The sequence below is a fragment of the Phacochoerus africanus genome, chromosome 3 (assembly GCF_016906955.1).
Source record: "Phacochoerus africanus isolate WHEZ1 chromosome 3, ROS_Pafr_v1, whole genome shotgun sequence".
In the NCBI taxonomy this organism is placed as follows: Eukaryota; Metazoa; Chordata; class Mammalia; order Artiodactyla; family Suidae; genus Phacochoerus; species Phacochoerus africanus.
In genome coordinates this window covers 62391183-62409853 of record NC_062546.1, presented here as the reverse complement: position 1 = coordinate 62409853, position 18671 = coordinate 62391183, and the positions used below count along the sequence as shown (strand labels likewise).

At 44.0% G+C, this 18671-nt stretch overlaps 1 protein-coding gene across 3 annotated transcripts in view; it reads right to left on the bottom strand.

Annotated features, from left to right (window-relative positions):
* Window positions 1-214: 214 nt before the first annotated feature.
* LOC125122935 (rho GTPase-activating protein 7) overlaps window positions 215-18671 on the bottom strand; it is a 175811-nt gene continuing 157354 nt past the window's right edge. For all 3 annotated transcript variants that reach the window (XM_047771896.1, XM_047771895.1, XM_047771897.1), the window contains exons 5-14: window positions 15590-17013; window positions 14777-14953; window positions 12126-12285; window positions 11821-12019; window positions 9688-9901; window positions 7868-7982; window positions 5698-5916; window positions 4703-4920; window positions 3804-3977; window positions 215-2797 (exon numbers count right to left, since the gene is read on the bottom strand). In XM_047771896.1, the coding sequence (XP_047627852.1) occupies window positions 2677-2797; window positions 3804-3977; window positions 4703-4920; window positions 5698-5916; window positions 7868-7982; window positions 9688-9901; window positions 11821-12019; window positions 12126-12285; window positions 14777-14953; window positions 15590-17013 (3021 nt within the window). In that variant the 3' untranslated portion in view covers window positions 215-2676. The remainder of the gene's footprint in view (window positions 2798-3803; window positions 3978-4702; window positions 4921-5697; window positions 5917-7867; window positions 7983-9687; window positions 9902-11820; window positions 12020-12125; window positions 12286-14776; window positions 14954-15589; window positions 17014-18671) is intronic.

The window sequence follows — 18671 nt, the reverse complement described above, 5'->3', positions numbered from 1 at the left end:
GAAATTCCAGCACGAAGAACTCTAGTTTATAAAGCATAGCATCTATGTAGAGTATCTACGACACCTTTGCTAGTTGGAACTTTAAGATTTCACTAAGGTTTAACAAGTTCCAGTTTTTGCCATCTCAGAGTGGGCACTGATGAGCCCAAGCGAGGACTTAAGACAGAAAGCATCCTAGATGCTCTTTTCAAATAACAGATGCCAATTCAATCCATTTCATTTGGTAAATAATAAATTTATTAGGTGCCTACAAGTACAAAACACTGAAAGCTGCTGTAGGGGATTATAAAGACGTGTAGAAGAGCCCTGCTCTCAGAGAGCTTACAGCCTAGGCAATTAGTCGCAATTAGTAAATTGTGGCAATATCACTTTAGACAGCTTAAAGCAGAGTTCTCGACAATGTTCATATCCTTCACATTCTCCTCCGGTCAAATATGTCAGGAATCCTTTCAACAGGAAGGCCAGACAGTGGGAAAGAGACCTTTTCTGGAATTAACCGGTGACCTTGGCTTTGCTGAGGAGCATCTTTCGGCTGCTGCTGCTTATTCTTGGAACTTTCTCAGCATCGTTTCCTCACGACCTTTCTTTGGAGGGCATCTCCATGCTTCCTGAACCTTCACCAGGGTTTCCTGTTTGTTAGTGAGTGGCTCAGTTGCAGTTTGGCCTTGGAATGATTTGCAGTCCGATTTTCCTGCAGCAGATCTGTATTTTCCTTTTGGTTGAGGCCGAGATGGTATTATGCCTCGCCATCTGTGGTTTCAGGGTGGGAGTGAGATGCGATACAACGGAAAGCAGACCAGACATTTCCCTTACTTTAAACATTTAATAGTGCACTTATTGATTATATTCTGTACAGATATAGAGCAAGTTATAAACCTCTTATTTACTTTTTTTTTTCACTTAGACTGTATTCATGTAAAGTGTATTTACATTAGCAAAAACAAACAAACCAAAAAAAGCCTTGAGGTACAAAATCCAAAAGAATATCTGAGGTATAAATACAAGTATATTTTAAATAATAATCTTTATCATGCTTTATCTATGTAGAAAGCACAGTGGACAGGTGTACGTGTTTCTTAATAGAATGGTATATACAACATATAATCTTACAAATCTCAAAGCCATTAAAATTGAATATACAAGTATATCTTCACAAGGAGCACTAATATCCAAAATACTCAGATTAAACTCTGATCTGTCCCCCACCCCCAAAGTCTTCAAAGAACCTTTGAAATAACACTGACAATGGTAACTAAATTATAACAAAATAAAAATCCTTCTTACAACTCTCATTCATACATTATTCACTTTTGATCCATATAAAATAAATTCACTAATACTGTCTTTTCAGCCACCCTTTACCATTTCAGTAAAACCTGTATAAAGACCACCCTTCCAAAAACCTACACTAACTAGTGTGTTTTTGTTTTTTTACTGTGACTACTACTTTCCATTACTACTAAAATATATTCCAAGGGCATCATGAAGGAGAAGAGAAAGAAGTGTAGGGAAAACAAAGCAAAAACCCCACCATTTGCTGATAGTGACAAATCCAATTAATTAATATATGCAGCATTCAAAAATTCTGTTAATAACCACAACAGCAGCAAACAAATTTGTGGTTGGGTTAAATTTACAAGGATTTTTGTGGGACCCAATTTCCTGTGTTTCCGTACATAGTGCCTTAAAGATCTTCTCCCATAAGCATGGAAATGCAAAGGATTTTCAGACATGTAAAAAGTTCTGATGCTTGATTCAGGTGTAGAAGTTAGAATGTTCAGTTTTTACATCTCAACTGAAGAAAACAAAAAACAAAAAACAAAACTGCTTTGGAGCCAGCAAGGGGGAGTTTCTATCCCTGAATTCACCTGTACTGGATGAGAACGACTTCGCTCTTTGCAATCAGGTCTAGAGACAAACTGCGTTTGAAATGGGTTATCCAGGCAAATATATTACAGTTAGTTTTAAGGTAAAGAAGAGGTTGGTGGAAAAGGAATATATTTACTAACTCAGAAAAAAACCACAAACAAACGGACAAGTGGGCTGTCCGATACTCCAAAATAAATGGGTTCCCTTTCTGGATGATTCCATGGGTAGTCTGATATTCCAGGTTAAACTGAACCTGATGCATCAAGATCCTTCTTGGAAGTGTCTCAGTGTGCCAGCCACTGCATCCCAACCTGCACATCTATGCCATTCGACCAGCAACAAACACACATACACACACTCCTCTGTGCAAACCTTTCTTTGCTCTTCTCAGTGAGAAAACATGTCAGAGTACCAACTATTCCAGTGGATACACCAGTCCCTCCACACACTGCAAAGAAAATGTTGTAGGTTCACGTACACATACACATGCACAAGAGAATGAAGACTCTTCATTATCTCCCCTAATGTATTTATAGAGTTTTGCTTCTCAGAAGCAATTCCAATTAGAATACTTTTTTTTTTTTTTTTTTTGCACAGTCATATATTCCAGTCAAGGTCCATAACACAGACCTTGAACAAACAGGAAGCAGCTTTAAAAATGTATCAGATCACTCTAGTCAATTCCTACACTCCAAGTTGTAGTTTTCTCTCTTTCAGGATCAGATGCAGAACTCAGTCTTCCAAGGACTGGCAAGGGTTCTAGAACAAATGCCCAGATAATGGACACAGTTGCTTTTGCTCTGTGAATCACCTAGATTTGGTGTCTTTGGTTTCAGTGTTCTGATTACTGAAGGAGTCTCGGATCTTTACAACTTCAGCTGCACACAAGTGTCCAAAAGATTTCGTGTACCACTCTGGCATGTGACCCCTACAGCAGAGAAGAAATGCAGACAAATTACTCAGGTTAGACAACCCTGAATCAGCCAAGAAAGTTCTAAATACACATCTATTTCTTTTTTTGTCTTTTTTTTAGGGTCACACCCTCGGCAAAATGTAGGTTCCAAGGCTAGGGGTTGAATCAGAGCTATGGCCGCTGGCCTTCGCTACAGCCACACCAACATGGGATTCAAGCCTCGTCTGTGACCTACATCACAGCTCACAGCAAGCCAGATCTTTAACCCACTGATTGAGGCCAGGGATTGAACCTGCGTTCTCATAGATGCTAGTCAGATTCATTTTCCGCTGGGCCACGACAGGAACTCCTAAATACACATCTATTTCTTGATCAGCAAAATGGGCAAGTAAAGATTCCTCTTACTATTCCAAGGTAATTTCCTGGCACTTCTATTCCACTTTTGGAACCAGAAGTTCCACTTCTGGAACAACATAATGAGTGCAGGTACTAAGTGAAACCATCAGGAAAGCTTTGGCATACAGAACAGAAACAGATCACAGAGACGTAAAGGCTTCAAATGTGAATTTATTTAACACAGAGCCACTCTGGAAAGTTTTTAGAAAGGTTCATTTTTTTCTTGTTGGTATTGCTGCATGTCATGAATTGTCTGATAAAAATTCATAGTGACCTAAGGCACCAAGTATAGGCTTTATTAATTACTAAAAGAGCACATCACATTATTCAAACACCTTTGAATATAAAATGAGAAACATCTGCTTGTCAAATTCTCATCTCCTGTGGCTTTCAGTTCATGGCAGAACCATCATATCCACACTGCTTTAGTACTACATTTTCTAAAGGATGGAAATTAGTAAATGGAACCCAGGAGACCAAGAAGCATGAAGCCCTGCTCTTCATGGAGCATCCAAGATGCAACAGTGTATATTCATTTAAGCCATTCTTTGTATCAGACAAAAAGTCTGGATCTTTTTTAGGCCCCTCACTCACCACATCAGAAAAGCTCAGCATTATAACGTACCTTAAGTCAGCTCTGCACATGTAGGTGAGTTTGGATTTCCCTGACCCGCAGGGTTCAATCAGATACCTGGACAGGAGCACATTGACCCTCACACCCACCACAGGGGCCCGGTCGTGATCCACAGAGGTGAGTAAAAGGGCACATGCCCCCTTGGGTAAGTTGGTCCTCCATGTTCTGCAGAGAGAGACAAAACAAGAGGGGAAAAAATGGAGTTGCCTGGAAGCCAAGGCTAAAGGGGGGGTTCACTTTTAGAGGGCAAGATGGGGAACCACTGGGTGACCCAGCCCTGGGAGGTGGTATCCTGGAAGGACTGGGTCTGCTGGGACTCCTGAATGAGAAACTACAGAGCCCTGCTGCAGGGGGGGGGGGTATAAGCTCACACAGTTCTCTGAAAAGAACCAATCTAGAGTGGGTCTGAAAACTTTTTTTATATTTCACACCTGTAATAGAACATGAACAACATCCAAATGAATGTTACTCTGTTGGAGAAGTTCTGAACTAATGATGTGACATTTCCTCAGAGATTTTTCGAATTCTTCTATAAGTAGCATCTTCAGAGAATTTATTAATTACATATAAATCGGCTTCAACTACAGCTCACTCAGGACCTGTTATTTCCTGCCTTATGCATTCACTTGCTGTTTCTAACAAGAAAATCTACCCTAAAGGGGGCAAACAACGGAACATGCTTCTCTTTTTGTGCTCAATGCCAAAAGTGTTCAAACCATTTTCAGGGATGGACCCACTGCTGGAATACATGCATATATATTTTCCATATTTGGGAGGGTTCAACACTCTTCTGGAAACATACATTCTATTTTAAATAATTTTACCACCTTATAACATTCAATGACACATAGGCTCTTCCTTGTCACAATAATCAATCTGGAAGCTCTCACCTCAAAACAACGTAGTCCCGAGCAGGATGGGGTGCCATACTGTTTTGGACATACTGGTAAATTTCAGTTTGGCTGTCCAGGATCTCAATCACTTTGGAATCCAACAAGTCTACGTCCCAGAGGTGCTGCTCTTTAAGTAGGCGCTTCAAGATTTCCTCAGGCATTGCAGGAACTTCGATGGTTGCCCTCCAAAGCCTTAGAGGTGGTCCTTCACTCACCTGAAAAAACGATGTACATTTCAGGGCCGAGACAATCCCCATAGACCCAGACTTTGAAGGCAAACTGCTGGCTGGGCACATGGTCCTTTCTTTATCTATATCTATGGCTTTAATAGTCTGCTGTCCCCAAGTGTACTCAAGAACAGGCCAGAAAGCAAACAGCTGCTGGTGTCACCTCTGGTTAGCTCTGTTTTCCTGGGGCCCAATGTAATAAAAGTAAAATTTACATGGAACCCCTAAGCCTGCACAGCCATCTGGACCACTCTCATTGTTTCGTTCTTGTCAAGGTGGTAGAGACAAATCAACAGATACATCCATGCAAAGCCATGCAAGATGCCTCTGCCCACCACAGGCTTTCAAGTTAATTCCTCCCACAGCACTCCCCACTCCCAAGAGGGACAAGAGAAGAGCAATTGAGAACAGAGGAGAGTGCAAGGGGATCCAGATAAAATGACGGAAGTATCTAAGCATGTCATCAGATGTCCCAAGGCCCAAGATGTGGGTAAGACATCCCAGGGAACTCGTGTGATTCTGTGGAAACAGAGGATTTCATTAGTTAGTTGGACTCCTCTGACAAGTCTTCAATGGTATTAATCCTTACTGGACTAGTTTCCATCATTATCTAGAGGATATGAATCACCTGGCTGTCCAGCTCTACAAGGAAGGGAAGGGATGACAGATCCCCATGGAGAACTGTGTTGGCAAAAGTCTTATCTCTGATGAGCCCAGGACCTAACCGCTGGAACTCAAGTGACTGAGAATAGGGAGAAGACCTACCTTCTTATAGGACAGCTCAGCCTGCTCAGATGTGGAGTAGCTGACCCAGCCTTTGAACTTCTCTTTGACCTCTTTAAATAGGCTGTCCACACAGTCTTGGAGGAAGTGCTGGTAGCTGGCTGACTCGTCATTGCAAAGACGTCCTAATGCTTCTAGGGTGAGGGGCTTCAGCTCTTGTTCGGTGTAGGAGTTTCGACATCGGCTCATTTCCTCAGGAACCTGGGAGGGACATGAGAGACATGAAGGAGGTTTATTGCCCATGAGTGAATGCAGCAGGGCAGAAACAATGGGCTGGGTCCTCCAGGTAGTGTAAGGCAGTCCAATTGCCCTGTTTCCAACCTACAGAGGGGTACCCTGGTTGACCTCACATGGTATCATGAGGATGCAAAGTGGATTACCTTCAGAAAGGCATCTATAAAAATGTATTCTTTTTTTTTAATTATTCTTTTTATTTTTTTGTCTTTTTGCTATTTCTTGGGCCGCTCCCGCGGCATATGGAGGTTCACCAGGCTAGGGGTCTAATCGGAGCTGTAGCCGCCGGCCTACGCCAGAGCCACAGCAATGCAGGATCCAAGCCGCGTCTGCGACCTACACCACAGCTCACGGCAACACCGGATCGTTAACCCACTGAGCAAGGGCAGGGACCAAACCCGCAACTTCATGGTTCCTAGTTGGATTTGTTAACCACTGTGCCACGACGGGAACTCCCTATAAAAATGTATTCTTGTGTGAGCACTCTTCTTTAGAAAGTTACAGTAACTAAGTGACTGAAATATGGTGTACACTGACAAAGACATAGGTTTTCTTTTTTAACTGAAATATAGTTAATTGGTTTAAAATATTATAATAGTTTCAGGTTTACAACAGAGTAACCCCAAAATTTTATAAACTATGTATGACAGTTATTATATATGCCACTTATTATTATTGGCTATGTTTCCTATGCTGCACAATATATTCTCATAGCTTATTTTATACATAGTAGTTTATATATCTTTTGTGTGTGTGTGTGTGTTTTCTTGAGCTGCTCCTGCGGCATATGGAGGTTCCCAGGCTAGGGGTTGAATCGGAGCTGTAGCCGCCGGCCTACGCCAGAGCCACAGCAACGCGAGATCCGAGCCGCGTCTGCAACCTACACCATAGCTCACGGCAACGCCGGATCCTTAACCCACTGAGCAAGGGCAGGGATAGAACCCGCAACCTCATGGTTCCTAGTCGGATTTGTTAACCACTGCGCCATGACGGGAACTCCAACATAGTAGTTTATATATCTTAATCCCCTTGCCCCTCCATCTCAAACAACTAGTTTGTTCTCTATAAGTCTATTTCTGTTTTGTTATATACATTCTTTTGTTTTATTTTTTAGATTACACATATAAGTAATCATATACAATAACTGTCTTTCTCTGACTTATTTCACTAAGCATAATGCCTTCCAGGTCCATCCATGTTGTTGCAAATGGCAAAATTTCTTTCTTTTATATGGCTGAGTAGTATTTCACACACACACATACACACACACACACTCAAAACATCTTCTTTACCCATTCATCTGTTGGACACTTAGGTTGCTTCCATATCTTAGCTATTGCAAATAATGCTGCTATGAACACTAGGGTATGTGTATCTTTTTGAATTAGAGTTTTCATTTTCTTTGGATATATACCCTGGATTGGAATTGCTGGATCATAAGGTATTTCCATTTTTAGTTTTTTTTTTTTTTTAAGAACCTCCATTCTGTTTTCCATAGTGGCTACACCCCAGACCTAGAATTTATTTCAGATAATTTGTTGCTTTTGCTTTCCTTTTTTTATCTTTGCCACAGCTGTGGCAGGTGGAAGCTCCCGGGCCAGGGGTCAGTCAAACCTGTGCCACAGCAGCGACCTGGGCCACTGAAGTGACAACGCCGGATCCTTAACCCACTGCACAAGAGACCTCCGCTTTTGCTTTCTAAGTAAAGGGGTATGGAGTAGGCAATTTCATTAAATTTATTAATTCTAATGAGCTTATACATGATAAAATATATAAATAAGACATTCTCAGGCTACATATATAAGTCTCCAGCTGTGGAAAAGACCTTTTGGCTAGGACATGAACAAGTATGGTACCCAAGATTTTGGTCCCTATTTACATTATCCTTAACAAACAACAAAACTCCCCACCTCCTTACCTGGAAAAGCTTCTTGCACTCAGCAATCATATGGGCCAGCCCTTGAGTGGCAGCAAGGTTTTCATTCAAATCTTTTTGATCTGGTTTGCCTAAACTTTGTTTCCTTTGCATCACCCTAAGCAGAAGAAACAGGGAAGGGAAAGATTGAAATATTTATATATTTTTAATCTATGTTCTTATTCCATGAAACCTAAAGGAGAGAAAAAGACTATTTCACAGGAGACTATTTGTCATTAATGTAAGTAAGATTCAGGAGAACTTTACTTTGGTCCCTAGAATTTCTCAGTTGTATCAACAATGCACAAAAAAACAAGAAAGAGGCTGTTTCCAATGAAATCCAGGCTACTTAAAGCCATCAATGTCAAATAGGTTCCTATTTAAACAGGGCAGCGGGTAAAGTCATGTATGTGTGGTGGGGAGAAGGAAAGGCAGCTCTGAGGAGTGTGGGGGTGGAAGGCACTGATCAGTGTGGGTAAACAGGATCACTATTCTTTCCAGTTTAGATAAACAGGCCCCTCCTGTCAGTGAGAGAAAAGTCTATTGTTTCCTAGAAGTTTTGCCTTAATCTTATCTGACCTCTCTCATATGCTCACTGCTGGTTCTCTATCCCATTAAGGCGGGAATACCCCAGTCAGTGGTTAGAACTAGTTAATTAAGCATTGTATGGCTTTCAGAACAAAGCTAACTTCACCTCGCACAACCAGACCCCATGCCTCTGGCAGAAAAGTATCTGTAAGTTTCCTTTAGAGCTGAGGAGAAGGATCAGCGGGATGGATTTGGTAGAAAGGGGTTAGTGACTCCTTTCTCACACACTTGACCATGAGGTGTGTGAATACGAAATATTCATATAAGCAGCTCCAACTGGCTCTGCCATTTTTTCTCATCAGACATAGACAAGTTACTGACTTGAACGACCTGTCCCGCCGTCTTACTTGCCTCATGTGTAAAACAGATACTAACAGACGCGTCCCCTCCTATGATTGTTATGAGGATTAAATGAGATAAGCAGTGTCCAGGGTGTAGCTCCATGCTGGGGACAGAATAAGTGCTGAGCAAATATCAGCTTTTGTACTTGAATCAGAGATTCCCTGACCTCTACAGCCACTCCCGTCTTGTCTACATCTAAGGAGGAACTGTGCAACATTTGGCTAAGCCAAGTCCTGACTCTGAGGCTCAACATTATCCTTAGCTCTTTTAGAGCCAGCTCCTTTCGACTTCCAGCAAAGGCCAGCAGCTTGGTTCTACTACAGAAGCCAAAGCAGCAGGGCTCTTGTCTCCCATGCATTTTTTTTTTTTTTCCTCTTCCTTTTTGGGCACCCTGAGGCATACAGAGCTCCCTGGCCAGGGATCAGATCCGAGCCGCAGTCTTGACCTTCAGCAATGCTGGATCCTTAACCCACTGGAACGGGGATCAAACCCACGTCCCAGCGTTCCCAAGACGCTGCTGATCCGATCCTATTACGCCACAGTGGGACCGCCCCCCTTCCAGTTTTTGAGGTCAGTGAATCTGCATGGCTCTTTGCTGGCAGAAAGTATGACGACGGTGTACCAGAGGACATTGGGGGGACCATGGCAAGGCAGGAATGCAAGTCTGTCTTTAAACCTGGCTGAAACTGGATCGTCTAGGAAGCCACACCCCCAGGGCTGAGAAGGAAGGACTAGAAGCACGGGGGAGGAATGTGGGCTATGAAGGAAGGAGGTCAAACTCCTTCTGTCTGGATTCATACCTGAATCCAGCAAAAACACAGGGATGGCCCTACAGGGAAAAGGAGGCTGCCTCAGTCTCATCACTGTGCATGCACACCCCATCAGACCCGAACCTTGGAGAGGAATTCTCTCTCTTCAGGGTGTTGAGGTGGAAGAGGGAAGGCGCCAAGCACACGGCCAGGTTGGTGGGGGTCATCTGGTTCTCCTTGACAGCTGCGGTGACATCACTCAGGAAGTAAAGAAGCGTCTGAAGAACCTCCCGGTTCTCATCAGGCAGGAGCATGATGGCGGCCTTGATGGCCTGAAGGCGCTGGTCCTTGGGCACATCTGCGAGACACCAGCATTTCCCCATCAACCCAGTGATTTTCCATGTACATTTGCAAGCAAACGTCCCAAAGCAAATATTAGCATCAAAGACCTAATTAGCATCAAAGACCTCAGCCCAGCACTGAACAAGCACTTGCAGAGAGTGTACTTGAGGTTAATATGGAAGAAATTAGGGACTGCCACCAGCGTCATTCCCCTCAAGTATTTCCTGTCTGTGGAGGAGTTAAAAATTTTAAACACCCACAATGCCAAAAACTCCCAAATCCACCCCAGAGTTCAACTCTAGGCAATGCCCACTCTTCTTTTAGTGTATGAACTTTTTTAAAGTAGTGTTTCAAAACACCTAGTTGACCAACCTCAATTACTGGGCCTTATACGCTTATACTTGTTTAGTTTTGGTGAGAAATTTTATCAAAAACACAAAAGGATGAGAATTGAGATTTCTTCGCCTTGACTTCAAAATGTTCAGCATCTCTGGGGACTCTCCTAATCTTAACTGATCTGCTCATTCTTAAAATGGGAAAAGGAAGCTGCTAAAATATTCAATTTAAAAATTTAAACAATAGGTATGTTTAACTAGCAATTTCTTTGTTTTAGAAAGCCTATTGGGAAGCTACTATAAAAATACATGCTTGAGAAATAAACCCATAATAAATAACACAACACAATGTAATATATTATATGTTTATCTATATATAATATACATGTGGAAAATGCTAAACCCAACCTTCAGGTCTCCTTTTCTTTTAGAAGGCATGTGGTGGAAAAATCAAGTCACTCACATGCAGCTCCATAGGGCAAACTGATTAAACAGCTCCATGGTTACAATACATAACAAATACCTTGGTGGGGGAAATGTGACCTGTGTTTTCATAAAATCTGAAAGGATGAAACAAATAATGAAATAATCCAGACCAGCTCCATTTCTCATAAAATAAAGTCCCATGTGCCTGTTCTAAAGACAATTCAAGCACTGAGAGAACCTGCTTTTAAATTACATTGCCGTAATACCAGACTGAGCCAAGAAAAACATGGGGCTGTAAAAGCTATAATCCTGATCCTGATCATTAATTTAGACAACTGTTTGCTTTAAACTTTACTTAAAAGTGAGATGGGCATGGGTATTGTTTTCCCAAGTATTTCTGGCAGAAGCTGTGATGAATAACAGAAAAAGATTATTTATTCATTTTACAGCAAGATAAAACACACAGACACCTGTGAAATTTTAAACACCACAGGCCCTGCCAGAGAGATGTGAGGCAACTGAAATGTCTACAGACAAGGCAGAGAGAGACATCTCGGTATCTGCTCTTTTAAGTATCTTAGATAACACTGTTCTCGAAATGGATGAAAAAAATGAGCTCCTGGATCAGAATGTAAAAATGTACAACGACTTCAGTAATTAGGGAACGATGAGGAGGGAAAATTTTTTGTTTTTTGCATTACTCAACAGGTATACAGAAACCTGTTCCACAAACAAGAAGGCAAGGAAGAAGGAAATTGATGACATGTTTCCAAGAGGTCATTACAAGGGTCCAAAAGAATGACATCAAAGGGCACTACAGGGGAGTTCCCATTGTGGCTCAGTGATTAATGAATCCGACTAGGAACCATGAGGTCTTGGGTTCGATCCCTGGCCTTGCTCAGTGGGTTGAGGATCTGGCGTTGCTGTGAGCTGTGGTGTAGATTGCAGACATGGTTCGGATCCCGTGTTGCTGTGGCTCTGAGGTAGACCGGCGGGCGGCTACAGCTCCGATTCGACCCCTAGCCTGGGAACCTCCATATGCCGCGGGAGCGGCCCTAGAAATGCCAAAAAAGAAAAAAAAAAAAACCAAAACCCCAAAAAACCAAAGGGAGCTACAGGCTTCAGCTGATTCCACCTTTCCCCACCAACGACGTTAAGATCAAAGAACACTTACACTGGTAGATCTGCAGAAAGGTTTCTGAGAGTTTGTTTGTCATTAGTGGCTCAGGAAGATCTCGGAAATACTGCTTCAACATGTCTGCCACATCATAAGCAGACTGTCCCTCATAGTTGACACAATCTAAGGCACTTTCATTCATCTGGCGCAGAGCCTGAATCCGGGATTTGACACCTGATTTTCTGAAGAGCCCAACCTGTTGGGAAAAAAAGCATTAAACCCCGAAAGAGAAGGAACGTTTTCACTGCAAAACTAGAAAAAAATGAATGTGCCTGAGCTCCCATGCAGGCAGCAGCTCTCACCTGATCCAAACAATGGTTGCGGAGGTAGCGCATGGCCTGCTGGATGCTCTGGGGTAGGGGCTGTCCTGTGCGCTGCACATTGACTGTCAGAGGGACCCCAAATACATTCCGGTCCTTGTAGTCTGGAACCTTGATCCTTTTCATGAACTTGGGCACAGCCCTATTGAAAGAATATTGGGGGTGGGAAGGATAGGTTTACTGGTCTGTCTACGTTTTGTCCATCTCTGCAGGTAAACCCTCTCCTCTCTAGAGCTCTGCTAATCAGGTCTCTATTTAAATGAAACAAAATTACAAATTCAGTCTCTCAGTTGTATCAGCCACATTTGAAGCGATCACTCGACATCTGTGGCCACTCACTCGACATTTGTGGCCGTCTGGCAGCTACATTCTAGACTATGCAAATATAGAACATTTCCACCACCACAGATGGTTCTATTGAACAGTGCTGCCCCAGGTCTTCTAAGAGTTGGGGCTGTGAAGTTCAGTAACATACCCTCAGCTGAAGACTCTCCTTCCACTGTTAACTCTGAAAATTGGGTCAATGTTCCTAAGGGAGCTGATGGGCTTCCTTACAAAGTGGCGTCACAGCAAGGAGCAGGAGGAGAAAGCAACAGTCAGGACCCTAATCAGGCACTTCAGAGTTGAAAAACAAGTCCCTATTTGTCCTGAAAATGGACAAGAATCACTCCTAAGTTCTTGAAGAAATCCAAAGAACTTAGGGTAAAAAAAGATCAGGATGAGAAAATAGCAAATGCATGATGCTGGGTCCCACGTAATGAGAGCCAACCCTGGAGCTCAACAGTGGGGGCCAAGCTAATGACCCAAAGTCAAAATAAATTCTCCTGCTGATGACCCCAAAGAATATAACATCTTTAGGTTTCTGAAGGAAGACAGAAAAGAACAATGAGTGTTTTGTGCGCCTACCCGGGCTCCCTGGAGTCCTGAAACCAGGTCCAGCCTGAGCAGTATATGCAACAGCAGGAAACCGATGTCATGCCTTTAATGCTGTCAAGCAGAAATGTCAGCTCTACAAATGACCTCTCTAAATGGGACAAGAAAGGGCAAGGCCGAACAGGAAAAGAACTTTGTGCAGAATTTCTGCTTACTCCATGGATCCCACAAGGAGAGGCTTTAACATTTGGTTTTGACTCACTGGAAAAACTGACCAGAACTCAAGAAATATTGTGGATTTTCAGATTCTTGAGGGTTTGGTGGGGAGGGGGTAGGGTGGGCAACTCAGAAATGAGAATGTAAAATATGCAGTTTTAAATAGCAGCAGGGAAACTCTGGCTTGAAACACAAGGGAACACGGCGAAAGACAGACTGCTTTGACTTTTGATGCTTAACCAACAGCCACAGCGTGTTACTGTTTATAGCTCTAGGAAAGGTAAAACTGACGTGCAGAGCCAACTTTATATTTCCATACAGTTAAATATATGGTATCACAGCTATAAGTGTGCATAATACTCGCTTTGTCGGGGGAGAAAAGCCCAGCGGCGGAATGTACAAGGAACACATTACGATCTCCACCGAGAATCTGAAGCATGTGGGGATAAACCAGTCAATACTTATTTCTGTCATTCAGAACAAACAACTTCTGTATTTAGCAGGGCTCACATAATAACAGCCTTTGAACAGGAGGTGCTTTGATGCTGAAGTTAACCTCACTAGAGTCCTGAGGAGGGGAGGAGCTGGAGAAAGAACAGTTACGTTGCTCTGTCGACTCTCTCGAGCAACTGGTTTGTCACCAAGCGCCACTCATGAAATGGGCTGCTTCTCTGTTTCCATAAAGAGTGGTAGTTGTGCAAGTAGATAATGAACACTTAGACTAGTAAAAAGACTTAAGGATACCCAGCTGACACTGCAAAATGCACTGGGACGTCAACCTAGACAGAGACATTCCTCTGGTTTGCACTCAGTAGAAAAATTAAGATACGTGCATAATACGTCATATCCATGACCCATCCAGCTCAAGAGTCTATATCTCACATTCTGCACACCAAGGGCCATATTTTTCAAAGAAATTATGGACAGTTCACCTGATAAATTTTACCTTCATATATATTTCAGTCTTTATTATCTTAGAGTGGAGAACTGATTATTCACTGTGCAAAGAATCTTTGTTGGAAAAAGCATAACCTAAACTCTTTAGCCCAGGTAGATTTTTAAGCGATGCTACAGATATTTACATCAAAAATTATTTCTAAAAACATACATCAAAAGGGTTACAAACCCATGTAGAAGTCTTTCAGAGTTGGTCTCAAAACATCTTATTATCCAAACAGTTTTCTTCCCTACCCTCCAAAATAGGATGTGATCTAGTACATGTAGTTGCCTACTGTGGGCTCTTTCTATCACTGGGAAAGAAGTGCCAGTAAAATAACATGGAGGAGTCATTCTTATCCCATCCACTGGCCATTTGTCACTCAGAGCACCGAAAACTCAATCAAGCAAGCCTGATGGACATTCCCTGAAACTCTGCAGGCTTAAGCAGTATCAAATGTGGCCACAAGAATGCAGAAGCTGATTGCATTAGGAGGGTGGACTAAAGACACCAGATCCAACTGTCACATCCTCAGGGCTGGAACAGCCTCCTGGGGCTGGTTGAAAACAATTTCAATTACAATTCACTGAGCAGTTTAAACCCTTACCAGCTAAAACCATGCTTATTGGAAGGCGTGTGTTTCTCCAGCAGGGCGGTTAACTTCAGGAGGGAGTATTTCTGCAGCAGGTTCATCTGGGCCACCGACTGGCAGTTGATCTGCAGTGATACAGAGTTTAAGCTTGGCCGATGAGAGCTCTGGAAACTGTGCCACCTCAGCCTGTGCCTGTGAGAGAAGGCAGCGGGATGTGCATGAGTGCAGAGGCTTTCTAAGGGGTAGACACAAAGTCAGCAGTGGGTTGCTCACTGGCTTCTTATTTAGGAACTGAGAAGACTGACTCAACGTGCATTCCAGTCTCCGTCCACCCCCCCCCCGGTAAAATATATATAACATAAAATTTACTGTCTTTCCCACTTTTAAGTGTACCCTGAAGTACATTAAGCATGAAGGACATCCACAGTGGCTGTACAACCATCCCTCCCATCCATCCACAGAACTTACTTCATCTTCCCAAACTGAAACTCCAGTACCCTCTAAACAATATTCATTTTTTAAAAATTTTTTATTTTTTCTGGCCACATCCACAGCATGAAGTTCCTAGGCCAGGGACAAAACCCATGCCATAGCAGTGACCTGAGCCAGAGTGGTGACAACACCTGATCCTTAACCCACTGAGCCACCAGGGAACTCTAATAATATTCATCCTTTTGGGATGGTAGGTAGGAGTTCCGGGTCTGTCACTTTCCTTAGGTACTTCCATGGCTATTCATGCCAGACTTAATCCCATCTGCCTTACTCATGAGGAAGCAGCTCCTTTCTTATCCCCCCTCCCCAAACTGGAGAGGGAAGGAAAGCTCTTACCTGTTGGACCTGGTCAGGGAGGCCCCAACCCCAGAATCCCTCCTTTCCGGGATGTCAGAGGGCTCCTCAGGTTCATTCAGTGAATTGCCTGTGCTGTCCAGGTCACTGGGGGTAGCTCGGTCATTGTCCACATCCAGGTGTATCTGCTTGGGAGAGGAAGGGCATGGAGAGACCGAGTCCAGGGCTGAGTCAGAGTCGCCCTCATCTGAAAACTTCTCCGACCACTGGTTGACTATCCTCTGCATCCCCTTCACGTGGTATAGGATGTCATCCAGCTCAGGGAAGATGTCCTCGTTCTCCAGGTCAGCCAGGTCACCTGAACTGGAATAGAGGATGGAGCCTGGCACGTTGTCATAGATACTCAGGCGGCTGGTCATAGAGCTCGAGGAATTGCGTCTTTTAAGTTCCTTGGGGCTGTCGCTACTGTTTTCCCTCCTCAGGCTGATGTGGCCGGGGCCGTGGAAGCTTCCCGTCCTCCAGTTCACAGAGCTGTTATTCCCTGAGGGAGAGAAACTGCCATTGGAAAGGGCTTTGGGGAAAGTGCCAGGCTTGTGATCTTCCGGGATGTAGAACACTGTGTCCTCTGGGTAGCTCTCGCGGTTCTTAAAGTTCTGTTCCATGATGTTGTTGAATGTGGACTGATTGAACGGATCGAAGCCCTCTAAGTACATGCCTCCCCGCTTGTTGCAGGCACTGAGGCTGCGGGTCCTGGTGACAGGACTGGGCGTGCTGACGTTGCTACTGGTCTCAGACTGGCTGCTGCTGCTGCTGGTCTGCGTGGAGTTGGAGACACTCCTCTTTCGTACCATGGGGACATTGATATGGTTGCCGTTGAGGGCGGAGATCTCCATACAGTTCAGCTGCTTGAGTTTCTCCTCATCCATCCCCTCCTGCAGGATGGGCCCGCTGATGATCAGCCCCAGCTTGGAGGGTGCCTTGTGCTTGCCGTGGTGGGAGCCCTTGAGCTTCAAGCTCTCCATGCGTTTCAGCAGACTGTGTGTCTTGGACTTGGTGCTCTTCTCGTGGCCTTTCATGCTGAAGCTGAAGCTGGACAGTTCCTTGGGGGAGGGCAGGCTGCAGAAGGAGTCATCGTTGCCTACAAAGGTGCCAGAAGAGCAGACGCTGATGACCGAATTAGTCCGGGTGGTGGCTGTGTCCCCACAGTGGGGTGTGTGGGTGGCAAGGCTGCTGGTGCTGCTGAGGCTGCGGACAGAAGCCACCTCCTGGCGCTCGCTGAGGTCCGTCAGCATGCTTTCATGGCTCGGGGCGTTCTTCAGGTGAGAATTGTCTGGGGACCCAGGAATGGGGTCTTCCTTTGGAGAAAAGACATCAAATTCTTCAAGCCGGGACCACCTCTTGCTGTCCCGCTGGAAAGTCCATTTGCCACTTATTGCACAAGGCTCATCCTCATCCGAATCCTCACTCTGCAAAGAGGGAATAGAGCCATTCATGCCCTGGGGCTGGGAGATAGCAGGGAGTGGGGCATGTGCTGAGGGCCAGGGGCCAGGGGCCAGGAGGCATTGATTACAACACGCCACCTGGGAGGATTCCCCCCTTACATTTTTATTTTATTATTTTTTAAAAAAATAACTAAGAGGTATGTAAAGAACTGAAGAGGTAAAAGCCTGACAAAGTGTTTCATGCTAAATATGAGTTATTTCATGGAGACTCTGGGATCTATAAGCTGACCTTTAATTATTTGCAGAGGAAACCTCTGAGATCTGTGAAAATTTCTGGCATGTAAAATATTTTGAACTGGAGTCTACAATGGTAGGACTCCCTCTGGTCTGCCTCCAACTTTGCTGTCTGTTGATAGTATGTGTTTATCTTCTCTTTTGCAATTAAAAAGGTGGTTTTTAAACACTTTAAGAGGCGTGGTGACTGAAATCTCTAGCTACCCTAAAAATTCATAAGATCTCTTCTAAGAGATTAATGGAGACAGGAAGCAAGGTGAGTCATCCCATCTCTTCAGTGGGTACAGCCTCCTACTTGTTCCCTTTCGTTCCCTCCCACACCAACATGGGAACCAGTGTTACTACCACAAGTGTCCTGTGACTTTTCAACCTCGACATGCTCCATTTAAAAAGACTTCACCAACACCCGGTCCTGACAGCACGTAACATTTGCAAACATGGGGTACCCTCTCCGCTGATGATGCCTCATTTATAGGCAGGACTCGGGGTTATGCTATGACAGACCGCTGCATCTGAGCCTCTCAGGTGGGATATCAAAAGGCCCAGTTCAGCGTGACACATGACCTTCCCACTGATGTGGAGAATCTCATGTGACCCCAGTTTCATAGGACAAGGAGTGGAGAGTACTAAACGCTGACTTGCCAGGCTCCTCTCCACAGCTCAGTGGGTGTGAGGTTCCAGTTCATTTGTTTAAGAGGTTTAACTCCCCCAAGAAAGCCACTTGTGGCAGGTTAAGATAATTAAAATTGGTACTCTGGACAGTCAGAAATATGTTCTTTGACCCAACTTACTCTTGTTTACTCTAATTTGTGACACTCACTCCCACTCCTGCACCCTCCTCTTCTCCTAAGATCTCATAAGCAGCCCTCACATTTTGTACAGAGAAGAAAAGACCAATTCGGTCTTACGAATTACGTGCCATGTCACTAGAATGTGTGGGGTTTCCTGCCCTCCCTTCTTCCTCCTCTAATTCCTTTTCTCCCTCCAAATCTCTGTTATTCTTCCATAAGCCCCCAGCCAGCCCTCACTGCTGTCTCTATAACACAGTCACTGTTATATATGGGAAGAGAGAGTTCCCAAGAACTCCAGCCTTAATTTCTATAGGGAGGCCATGCAAAATCTACAGGAATTCCTTAAGCTTCATCCCTTTAATATGTCATAGGCATAGAGTTAATGAAGCAAAACCACAGATGATCTGTTCAGATCAAGAACAGTAGAAAAGACGCGATTTGGAGTTCCTGTTGTGACTCAGCAGTAATGAAACCCGACAAGTATCCTTGAGGATGTGGGTTCGATCCCTGGCCTCACTCAGTGGGTTAAGGATCCGGTTTTGCCATGAGCTGTGGTATAGGTCACAGATGCAGCTCGGATCTGGCATTACTGTGGCT